Below are 12,731 nucleotides of genomic sequence, written 5' to 3'. Positions count from 1 at the left end.
TTGCACAGAAAACTATATAATACATTTTGAGCAACGTGAAATTAGCAACTGATAATGTAGGAAACTGCAGATAAATGTACAGTGCATAATCAATTGCATGAATGTACCAAAGCAATCGCAACTTGTTCAAAATAATGAGAAACTGCTTTTATGATGTACAAGTGACTAGATGATGTGGAGGTTGTACAAGTAGTTTTGAGAATTTCATTTCTGATTTGAGAAATGCACCAAAGCGACTGAGAAAAACTGTATATGCCAAATATCAATTTCAAAAGAACAAATTACCACATTACTGTATGTGGGATATTCATTGAAAGAGACAGAATAGGATTCACAGTTACACTTTTACTAGCGGTCTGAGAAAAAAAAAAAATTAATAAATAAAAAACTAGTACAACATTGTTGTGATATAGAAAACTAAATATAGGCACAGATGCGAAAATACAAAATTAGAAAGGCAAACACAGGAAACACCCCTTAGACAGAACTTTGCTTTTGCATGCAGCACTGTATGAGGAATTGCAGTGCAGTCTGTCGGCCCACAGATTCTCATCTACATCACAACGAATATCTTCCCTTGCAATGCAACGTGGAATTGGAGTCAAGTGAATCATCTCACAACTTCATATATGTGCATAAGGCTGGCTTCAACCTGACCAAAAGCAGAAGGCGTGGTTGAAATGTAATTGGCCACAGAGATACTGTTGATTTACCAGGCCAACGGGAAGAAATATCCATTGTCAGAATTTGTAACTCCTGTATTGTCCTCTGTCTAAATATGCTTTCCAATTGAAGGTCCATGAGATGCACCTTTGAGCTATTTCAGAGAACTGGTTTACCATTGGTTGATCTACAGTACATTCTCTTCATTAGTGAAAGTCAAGATTCACCTGCACAAGTCATGGCAAATTTGCAAAAAGTCTAATAGAAATGTGTAGAAAATATGCTTGACAGTTTATGACAACTAGATCAACCATTTTGCATTTAATGACTTATTGACTAGTGACTAGATGTTTTGAGGAGTAAGACTATTGCAAAGATAATTTTTTTTATAAATTTTGAGCAACATGACATAGCAGCTGATAATGTAGGAAACCGCAGACAAATGTACATAATCAATTGCATGAATGTACCAAAGCAATCGCAACTTGTTCAAACGAATGAGAAACTGCTTTTTTGATGTGCACAAATGACTAGATGATGTGGAGGTTGTACTTTAAATTTTATTTCTGATCTGAGAAATGCACCAAAGCAACTGAGAAAAACTGTAATATTATCCCACCTCATTACATGTATGTATGTTGACAAGTAGTTTTAAGAATTTCATTTCTGATCTGAGAAATGCACCAAAGCCACTGAGAAAAACTGTAATAAACAAACTCCAGCTGATCCACAATGCAGCAGCTAGAGTTCTTACTAGAACCAGAACCAGAAATATGGGTACAAAGATGAAAATAAAAAAAATAAGAAAGTCCATTGTTAGAATTTGTAACTCTTGTGTTGTCCTCTGTCTATACAGTATATGCTTTCCAACTGAAGATTCATGAGATGAACCTTTGAGCTATTTCAGAGAAATGGTTTATCAATTCTCTTCATTAGTGAAAGTCAAGATTCACCTGCACAATTCATGCTAAATTTACAAAAAGTCTAATTATAATGTGTAAAAAATGTGCTTGACACTTTATGAGAACCAGTTCAACCATTTTGCATTTAATGACTTATACGATGAATTAAAGACTAGATGTTTTGAGGGGTAAGACTGTTGCACAGAAAACTATATAATACATTTTGAGCAACATGACGATAGCAACTGATCATGTAGGAAACCGCAGATAAATGTACATAATCAATTGCATGAATGTACCAAAGCAATCGCAGCTTGTTCAAAAGAATGAGAAACTGCTTTTATGATGTGTACAAATGACTAGATGATGTGGAAGTTGTACAAGTAGTTTTGAGAATTTCATTTCTGATTTGAGAAATGCACCAAAGCGACTGAGAAAAACTGTATATGCCAAATATCAATTTCAAAAGAACAAATTACCACATTACTGTATGTGGGATATTCATTGAAAGAGACAGAATAGGATTCACAGTTACACTTTTACTAGCGGTCTGAGAAAAAAAAAAAATTAATAAATAAAAAACTAGTACAACATTGTTGTGATATAGAAAACTAAATATAGGCACAGATGCGAAAATACAAAATTAGAAAGGCAAACACAGGAAACACCCCTTAGACAGAACTTTGCTTTTGCATGCAGCACTGTATGAGGAATTTCAGAGAACTGGTTTATCATTGGTTGATCCACATTCTCTTGATGAAAGTTAAGATTCCCTTGCACAATTCATATGCTTGACAGTTTATGACAACTAGATCAACCATTTTGCATTTAATGACGTATACGATGAACAAATGACTAGATGTTTTGGGGGGTAAGACTACTGCACAGGGAACTATATAATACATTTGAGCAACATGACAATAGCAACTGATAATATAGGAAACCGCAGATAAATGTACATAATCAATTGCATGAATGTACCACATCAATCACAAGTTGTTCAAAAGAATGAGAAACTGCTTTTATGATGTGCACAAGTGACCAGATGATGTGGAGGTTGAGCAAGTAGTTCTGAGAATTTCATTTCTGATCTGAGAAATGCACCAAAGCAACTGAGAAAAACTGTATTTTGGATGCGATTAATCGTTTGACAGCACTAATATAAAAAAAACAATTGAGTTGTCACTCAATATCTCCCAATAATATGTTTGAGTAAGATGATATTTAAATGGTTAGTTTTATCGTCAAAGCTCTGTAGTTTTTATTGCGTGTGCAAAACATATCATGTAAAGCAATACAATGAGGATTGAGGGATGAATAATTAAATTATTCTCAAAAGCCTGATGTATCTTATTTGATAATCACATTTTAACTTGATTTTTATAAATAATCATGCATGGATAATCAAGTAAACATAAGTTGCTTCAAGTCCAGTAAGTTTTCATCTTTCGTCTTTTACCTTCTAAAATCAGATGAAGGAAGGCATGTAGCAGATTATGTACAACAGGCTTTTCATAAAAACTTTGATCATGTTGATAATGTAGAGGTCTCAGAAATGTGCATATATACTGTAATACAGCAGTTTTTTTCTACCAGACTGATAATGTTCAGAGAAATCTTTTACTTGCTCATAATCGTAACACTCATAACATTTATTCACAGCTGTGATGATGGCCGGCCCTCTCAGAAAAAGGTGAGGGGGAAATAAAAACAAGCAGAGTTTCTGTAGTATTCTCTTCAGTGCTGAATAAGTGTCATGTGATAGTCCTTCTCCCTCATTTCAGCACAAAGTCCTGCTGCGTCAGTTCAGCACAGGGAACGACAGATTGCAGAAGAAACAGCCGATCAAAAGTACAGACGACAGTGAGTCTGCATCTGCTCTCTGTTGTGACTGACAGAACACTATTCTCTCCTGTGGCTAATTTCACAGATGGGATAGATAGAATCAGAATCAGAATCAGAATGAGCTTTATTGACAGGTATGTTTTCATATACGAGGAATTTGTTTTCATGACAGAACCTTCCGCAGTGCAACAGAATGACAGCGACAGAACAAAAACACAGATAATAAAAGAAGAAAAAAAATAGAACAAGTAAATAAGAAATAACAATATATACATTGACAATTGTATCAACACTTGATCACCTGATTGAAAAGACCGCAACTCTGTGCATTGATCAAAAAGTCGTTTCATTCGATCCTGAGCTTTACACAGAGATAATTTTGCCAACTGACAAGCCTCAAAGATTCGACGGCGAAAATCACTTAACATATGACAGGAGATTTTTTTGGTGGATCTGACTTTTCCCAGTCAACAGCCAAAACAGACAACGGGCCTCGCACATCGTGTCCAAAAACAAGATCATTCAGACTAAACCCGGTACTCTCCTGTGCAGCTTCCCGAGCTGCCATCAATAACCAAGGTAACCCAACGTCCCAATCCTTCCCCATCTCAGTACAATATGACCTCAGTAAAGACTTTAACGTTTGATGAAACCTCTCCAGTGCTCCCTGACTCGGAGCATGATAAGCACTGGAGACGTTGTGTTGGATGTGAAGTTGTTTCAACACTTGATCAAACAAATTAGAAGTAAAATTACTCCCCTGGTCAGACTGGATAATTTTTGGTATTCCAAATACAGAAATAAACTGAGTTAGTGCTTTTACAACCAACTTCGCTGTTGCTGAACGGAATGGGTATGCAGCTGGATATCTAGTTACCTGGCACATGACTGTGAGCAAATACTCATTACCTGCTTTTGACCGGGGCAACGGTCCAACACAGTCCACAATAAGATGCTCAAACGGTTGGCTAATATCTGGAATAGGATAAAGAGGAGCAGGTTTCAGAGACTGATTTGGCTTTCCCGTAAGTTGACAGGTATGACAAGATTTAATGTACTTAGACATGTCACGCGGTCTGTAACAAGTTGACGGAGAGACAGTGGTATTACGATCTGTACAACAGGATCACCAATTGCAAACTCTCCATACGGAACCCACTTTCGAACCAACAACCCTTCCTCCAGGTAATACCCAGAAGAAAGATTGTAAATTGTGTCATAAGGGACCATTCGACCAAACAACTCAACAAGAGTAGAATCAGCTTTTTGTTCCTTTATCAAATCATCTCGTGACACAGACAAAACGGACGGAATTTCTAGAGTTTTACTCGCCACTTTTTTAGAATCAGGCTTATCAACTGGTGTTTTACTCCTAGATCGAGTTATCACACACGATGGCAATGCATTTAAAGAGTTTTCATCACTGTCTGATTTAAAGGCCATCGGAGAGGATGTAACCACCAACTGTGGTAAATCACCTCGCCAAACTCGTTCACCAGCCAAGTCATTTCCTAAGATTACCTGTACTCCTTCCACAGGCAAACCGGAACGTACAGCAACTTCCACTGGATGGATTATCTCGGCAAAGGAGAAGTGCTCACTAACACAGATTTAGACAGATTTGTGAACAATATTTGAGAGAAATAGGCCTTTTGTGTACATAGAAAAAGTCTTAGATCTTTGAGTTCAGCTCATGAAAAATGGGGGCAAAAACAAAAGTGTTGTGTTTATAATTTTGTTCAATGTAGATAGATAGATAGATAGATAGATAGATAGATAGATAGATAGATAGGCTACTATCTTGGTCGCTCTGGTTAAAAGCATCTGCCAAATGCATAAATGTTCATGTAAAATGAATGGCAACAGAACAAAGTGTCTTTCTGTACATTATTCCTTACAGTTTATCATTATATATTATAATCATTATATTATTATATTTAATGAGTGGTTATGGAACTTTACTTGAATACAAAGGGGATTTTATTTATTTACTTTTTTTGTAAATAAAACATTGTAAGGGTTTAGCTGTAACCTTTGTCCCAGGGCAACATGGCAAGAAAATGTCATTTTTATTTATTTTGAGTGGGATCAACAATTAGAGAGAGATCCGTAATAGAACAGAAGAGTCAAAAGTGAAATAATCAACCAAAAATAGACGGGAAGAGTCACAAAAAGAAGGTTCAAAAGAGGTTAAGACTTTAGGACAAAGAATAGATGTGAATCAATGACATGTGTATCTTTAATTGAAGGTAATAATGTTTTGTGATTAAAAACAATTGATTATCAATGTTTAATGTTAATGTTCTTTTCAAATGTGTGTGTGTTGTGTTGAAGTCCTCTTTAAGGTGTACTGCAGTGATCATACGTACTCCACTATCCGAGTGCCTGTCGCTGCGTCTGTCAGAGAGGTCATCTGCGCCGTTACCGATAAGCTGGGGTCAGGAGATGATCTTCTGCTCATCCACCTCAACTCAGCCGGAGGTGAACACACACACACACACACAGACACAGACACAGACACACACACACAGACACAGACACAGACACACAGACACAGACACGCACACACAGACACAGACACAGACACACAGACACAGACACGCACACACAGACACAGACACAGACACACAGACACAGACACGCACACACAGACACAGACACAGACACACAGACACAGACACGCACACACAGACACAGACACAGACACACAGACACAGACACGCACACACAGACACAGACACAGACACACAGACACAGACACGCACACACAGACACAGACACAGACACACAGACACAGACACGCACACACAGACACAGACACAGACACACAGACACAGACACGCACACACAGACACAGACACAGACACACAGACACAGACACGCACACACAGACACAGACACAGACACACAGACACAGACACGCACACACAGACACAGACACAGACACACAGACACAGACACGCACACACAGACACAGACACAGACACACAGACACAGACACGCACACACAGACACAGACACAGACACACACACACACACACAGACACAGACACAGACACACAGACACAGACACGCACACACACAAACAATGTGACCCAGTGCTTTAGATACAGTGAAGCATTCACAATAGCACAAACAAGATTTTCAAGCAAAACATTTGACAAAAATAAGTTTAAGTTCTGAAATGCTACATAAATAGTTACCCTTGTGAAAAGGAAGAACACTTTAGCATATACTTTTAAAAAAGAGTACTTATTAAGCAAAAATTACTTAATTATGAAAAATTACTTAAGTGCGAAGGGAATGTAATTTTTTGGGGCACTTAATTGCATGCTAATTGTAATTAAATGAAAATGTATTGTAGTTTAAAATTATATTAAATGCATTTTGCTAAACTTTACATTTTCGAACCAATTTAAGTGAGACTTTATTACATTTTTATATGCATTTTTATATGCAATTCTGTTGTCTAGTTTAAGTATACTAAAATTGTAAAAATGCTAAAACACTAAAACCAAAATGTATTTTAATGGAATTTCTACTGAAACGTACATGTCATGTATTTCAAATATATTTGTAATTACACATTTGTAATGATGAAGTTGTGATTTGGTACATTAAAATTTAAATAAATACTAAACTACACTTAACTGCATGTAAATGTCCTTTTATTTCATTACATTTATATTATCTGCAAGTACGGATTTTAAAAATATACTTTTAAGATCTGAAGTGCACATTAAATACAATTAAGTGCAATCCTTTTTTAAAAGGGTTTGCTGTTTAAAAAGAAGGTAAAACTGTGACACTTTGTGGGATTTTCAGCAACACCATTCAATAAAAGCTGATGTAAGAGGCTATTGGTTGGATATCTAAGTTTTGGTTCTTTCGTAAACTGCACACATTAGGTCTCATAAACCAATAGTACATGCTATACTAGATTTGTGAATTTTCGGAAGAATATGTAAGTGGAGCTTGTGCAAAACTCGCTAACAAGATATTTCTAAATGAATAGTTCACCCAAATAATTTTTTTGGGAAAATGTATTCATCCTTACAGCATCCAAGATGTAGATGAGTTTGTTTCTTCATCAGATTTGGAGAAATGCAGCATTGCATCACTTGCTCAGCAATGGATGCTCTGCAGTGAATGGGTGCCGTCAGAATGAGAGTCCAAACAGCTGATAAAAACATCACAATAATCCACAAGTAATCCACACCACTCCAGCCCATCAGTTAATGTCTTGTAAAACAAAAAGCTGCTTGTTTGTAAGAAACAAATCCATCACCAAGACGTTTTAACTTTAAACTGTCACTTCTGTCCAAAATACCCATCCATAATCTATATTAACACTTCTTCCAGTGAAAATGTCCACCCCCTGTTTCCCCTCACATCAAAATCAACAGACTTATTTGTTTTGGACTGTTTGCTTTGTAAACTGTGCTTGATCTGTGCATATTTCTCTCCTGATACAGATGAGACAACTTTTTCACTGGAGAAAGCAATATTATAAATAGAGGATTCGTATTTTAAAGTATTAGTTTGAATAACAAATTTGTTTCTTACAAACAAGCAGCTTTTCGTTTTACAAGATGTTAACTGATGGCCTGGAGTGGTGTGGATTATTGTGATGTTTTTATCAGCTGTTTGGACTCTCATTCTGACGGCACCCATTCACTGCAGAGCATCCACTGGTGAACAAATGATGCAATGCTACATTTCTCCAAATCTGATGAAGAAGCAAACTCATCTGCATCTTAGATGGCTTAAATTTTCAGCAAATTTTCATTTTTGGGTGAAATATTCCTTTTAACTTGTTGTTTGCTTTTTGACATGTAAATATTGCAAAAATACTTAGCGTAGTTATTTTTAATAAGTAACTTCATGGTTTAGTCATTTGAGAAGCAGCTGATTACTGACAACTTTAAAAGCAGAATGACTGATGGCTGTGTTTGTGTTTCTCAGATAAAGAGCTTCTAAAGCCAGCAGATGTGTCCATCTTCTCATCACTGAGCATTAATGGTCGTCTGTTTGTCTGCCCGAGGGACCAGATCGACTCTTTGGTGTGTAAGAGCCCCCGGAGACTGCATTTATAACACACATCGACTGTAAACATGCAGGATCAAATGTACATTAGCTTACTGACTGGCTGATTAACTGATGAATCGATCGACTCGTTCATGCAGACTCCGCTGCCGGAGCAGGAAGGGCCGTCTGCAGGCTCCATGTCCACGTTTGAGCTCATGAGCTCGAAAGATCTGGCTCATCAGATGACTCTCTACGACTGGGAGCTCTTCGACTGTGTACACGAGGTACAAACACTTTGGTTTTAAAATTACTCTCACTTAAAGGGCTAGTTCACCCAAAAATGAAAATCCTGTCATTGTTTATGCACCCTCATGTAATTTCAAACTCACTTTAGCTAATCTTCAAAACACAAATGAAGATATTTTGAATGAAACCTGAAAAGATTCTGTCCCTCTATTAAATGTCCATGCAACCAAAATGTTGAAATTTCAAAAAGGTCATGAAAACATGTAAAAGTAATCCAAATGAATAAAGCAGTTTAATCCAAGTCTGAAAAGACATAATATCTTTATATGATGAACAAATTTAATTTTAAATTGTCATTGTTTTACATATAAACATTGATCAATGCACACACAGTTGTGCTCATAAGTTTACACACCCCTTGCAGAATATGCAAATATGTTAATAATTTTAACTAAATAAGAGAGCTCATGAAAATTGCATGTTATTTTTTATTTAGTACTGTGCTGAATAAGCTATTTCACATAACAGATGTTTATATATACTCCACAAGAAAATATAATAACTGAATTTATAAAAATTACTCCATTCAAAAGTTTACATACCCTTGAATCTTAATACTGTGTGTCATTTCCTGGATGATCCACGACTGTTTTTCTGTTTTGTGATAGTTGTTCATGAGTCCTGCGTTGGTCCTGAGAGTTCAACTGCCTGCTGTTCTTCAGAAAAATCCCCCAGCTCCTGCACATTCTTCGGTTTTGCAGCATCTTCTGCATATTTGAACCCTTTCCAAAAGTGACTGTATGATTTTGAGATCCATCTTTTCACACTGAGGACAACTGAGGGACTCATATGCAACTATTACAGAAGGTTCAAACGCTCACTGATGCTCCAGAAGGAAAAACCATGCATTAAGATCCGGGGGTGAAAACTTTTTGAATTTGAAGATCAGGGTAAATTTTACTTGTTTTGTCTTCTGAGAAACATGTAACTATCTTCTGTAGCCTCTGAAGGGCAGTACTAAATGAAAAAAATATTATATTTAGGCAAAATAAAAAAAATGTACTCATCTCCATTCTGTTCAAAAGTGTTCACCCCCGGCTCTTAATGCATGGTTTTTCCTTCTGGAGCATCAGGGAGCGTTTGAACCTTCTGTAATAGCTGCATATGAGTCCCTCAGTTGTCCTCAGTGTGAAAAGATGCATCTCAGAATCATACAGTCATTGCTGGAAAGGGTTCAAATACACTTACAAATACATTATTTTCTCTTGTGGACTATATGTAAATGTCATTTATGTGAAATATCGTATTCAGGTCAGTACTAAATAAACAATAACATGCATTTTGCATGATCCCTCTTATTTTGGTAAAATAATTAACATATGAGCTCTCTTATTTTGTTAAAATTATTAACATATTTGCATATTCTGCAAGGGGTATGTAAACTTATGAGCACAACAGCATATACCCTTGTGAAAAATAAATGTGCCTTATTTTATTGAATGTGCACTTGTAGTGTGCTTAAAATATCCAAATCAAATCTCTAAAAACTGTACTTGCAGATCATATAATATTAATAAAATAAAAGTGTTCTTTCAAGAGAGTACACTTCCAAGATTGTTTCTTAACGCACTTACAGTAAGTACAATTTGTATTAAAATATAAAAAGTGCACTTTGTAATAATCTCAAAATTAAACGTTTTGCCTTTAAACACATTTTAAATCATTATGCTTTTAATTTGAACTGTAGTGTGTTATTCAGTATTACATTTAAAGTAATTAATGTACTAAATTGCAACTTCATCATTACAAATGTGTAATTACAAATATATTTAAATATACATGACATACAAGTTTCGATAAAAGTGACAATATAGTATATTTTAGTTTACCATAAATGTTTGGCAGAGCATTCTGCAGTACTTTAACCATATTTCATATAAGATATTAGAAGTGATTTTGAAATGACATTAAAAAAAGTCCTACTTAAAGGGATAGTTCACCCAAAAATGAAAATGTGATGTTTATCTGCTTACCCCCAGGGCATCCAAGATGTAGGTGACTTTGTTTCTTCAGTAGAACACAAATTAAGATTTTTAACTCCAGCCGTGGCAGTCTGTCAGTCTTATAATGCATGGCAATGGTAACAAAATCTATGAGAGTAAAAAAAACATGCACAGACAAATCCAAATTAAACCCTGCGGCTCGTGACGACACATTGATGTCCTAAGACACAAAACGATCGGTTTGTGCCAGAAACCGAACAGTATTTATATCATATTTTACCTCTAATACACCACTATTTCCAACTGTCTTTGAGCGCACTTACGGCATCCGTAAGTGACCACCCACAGCTGAACCTCATTAAAGCTTAATGAGCTTTACGTGAGGTGTGTACGCGCTCTGGCGTAGTTTACATTTGTGTTCTACTGAAGAAACAAAGTCACCTACATCGTGGATGTCCTGGGGGTAAGCAGATAAACATCACATTTTCATTTTTGGGTGAACTATCCCTTTAAATGGGTCAAAATTTCGGCTGATTGCATTTAATATAAACTAAACTATAATATGATTTCATTTCATTGCAATATATTTTCTATACATATAGTGCATTTTCATTTAATTGCTGTTTCACTCAGTTTTAATTGTCTGAAAATATTCAATTCAAATCGCACTTAAATATATTCTTTTTGCAAAAAGTGCTCTTTTAAAAGTATGCTACAGTCTTCTTTTTCTCAAGAGTTCTAAAAGAATCTTTATTATTATGTGTCTACATTTATATTGCATTGTATTAATCACCATTTCCAGTGGAGTTCTAGTAATTGTCTGTGTATTTGTGTTTTAGCATGAGCTGATCTACCACACGTTTGGCCGTCAGCACTTCAAGAAGACCACGGCTAATCTGGATCTGTTCCTGCGGTGCTTTAATGAGGTTCAGCTGTGGGTGGTCACAGAGGTTTGTTTGTGTCCCACGCTCAGCAAACGTGTCCAACTGCTCAAGAAGTTTATCAAGATCGCAGCGCAGTGAGTCTTCACTCATAAACATGTGACGTGTGTGTGTGTGTGTGTGTGTGTGTGTGTGTGTGTGTGTGTGTGTGATGAGTCATTTTGTTCAGAGGAGCGTTAATAATATATATGTACACATCTTGTCCCTTGTGAAAAAAATGTACACTTTAGCATACTTGTGCTTATTATAGAAATAATACTCTAAGTGATGTTTTATTAACAAGTTTCGGGAGGAGCACGCGCAGATAAGCAGGCCTTCAACGAGCCTGGGCCGCGCCCCAGATCTCACCGCAGCAAAGCCTCACTCGCCTCCCGCTGCGGCTCAGCTTTTCACCGCGGCTCTTCCGGCCGCAGCGCCGTACGCAGCCGGGCCTCCAGCTCTCGTAGTCTCGTAGACTTAGAGGCTGCCTCCGCTAGCGGCACAGGCCGCGTTGCAAATTAATAAAATTTCAGGTGAAGTAGCTAAAAGCAGGTTTTCTTGGTTAAAGTTTGTTAAACGACGTTATGACATAAAAGGATGTTGATGCCATTTTTTTTAAAGCAATTTAAAAAATAAATAAATATAAATAAATAAATAAAAAAGCCTTTTTCCCCCAAAGTTTATCATCCACACTGAAATGTCTGAAAGTGTTACATTAGCCTTACTGTGAATGTATAAAACCTCACCGAGATGATACAGACGGAACAGACATAAGTTTCACGGAGTTCTTCTGACAGGATCAATTCCTTTATAGAAATATTTCACCATCCACTGACGCGCCCACGGCGCGCTCACTCAGAATTGATCTAAAACACAACTGCCCTCGTGTTTTGCCGCAGGACAGCAATCGTGAGTAAATTTTCTGTTGTCTTTTAGGACTGTAATATGAAGAGCATGCAAAGTAAATATCTTTAGCAACAGTGTGAAAGTGAATAGCACATAACTGCAAAATTAACGTTACTGGTATAAACATGTTTATTGGTACAATGCGTTACACGACTAAACATGCTTCATCGTTTTCAAAAGCTTCCGTTTCTGCAACGTGAAAACAGCATTTTCAAATT

At 36.5% G+C, this 12,731-nt stretch overlaps 1 protein-coding gene across 1 annotated transcript in view; it reads left to right on the top strand.

Annotated features, from left to right (window-relative positions):
- LOC107657351 (rap guanine nucleotide exchange factor 4) overlaps positions 1 to 12,731 on the top strand; it is a 67,493-nt gene that overhangs the window by 49,520 nt on the left and 5,242 nt on the right. The window contains exons 18-23 of the mRNA XM_016445394.1: positions 3,228 to 3,258; positions 3,350 to 3,428; positions 5,745 to 5,891; positions 8,376 to 8,473; positions 8,597 to 8,722; positions 11,527 to 11,705. Of these exons, the coding sequence (XP_016300880.1) occupies positions 3,228 to 3,258; positions 3,350 to 3,428; positions 5,745 to 5,891; positions 8,376 to 8,473; positions 8,597 to 8,722; positions 11,527 to 11,705 (660 nt within the window). The remainder of the gene's footprint in view (positions 1 to 3,227; positions 3,259 to 3,349; positions 3,429 to 5,744; positions 5,892 to 8,375; positions 8,474 to 8,596; positions 8,723 to 11,526; positions 11,706 to 12,731) is intronic.

This window comes from Sinocyclocheilus anshuiensis, unplaced genomic scaffold, assembly GCF_001515605.1.
Source record: "Sinocyclocheilus anshuiensis isolate Anshui unplaced genomic scaffold, SAMN03320099.WGS_v1.1 scaffold355, whole genome shotgun sequence".
Lineage (NCBI taxonomy): Eukaryota > Metazoa > Chordata > Actinopteri > Cypriniformes > Cyprinidae > Sinocyclocheilus > Sinocyclocheilus anshuiensis.
This window is presented reverse-complemented; position numbering and strand designations above follow the sequence as displayed.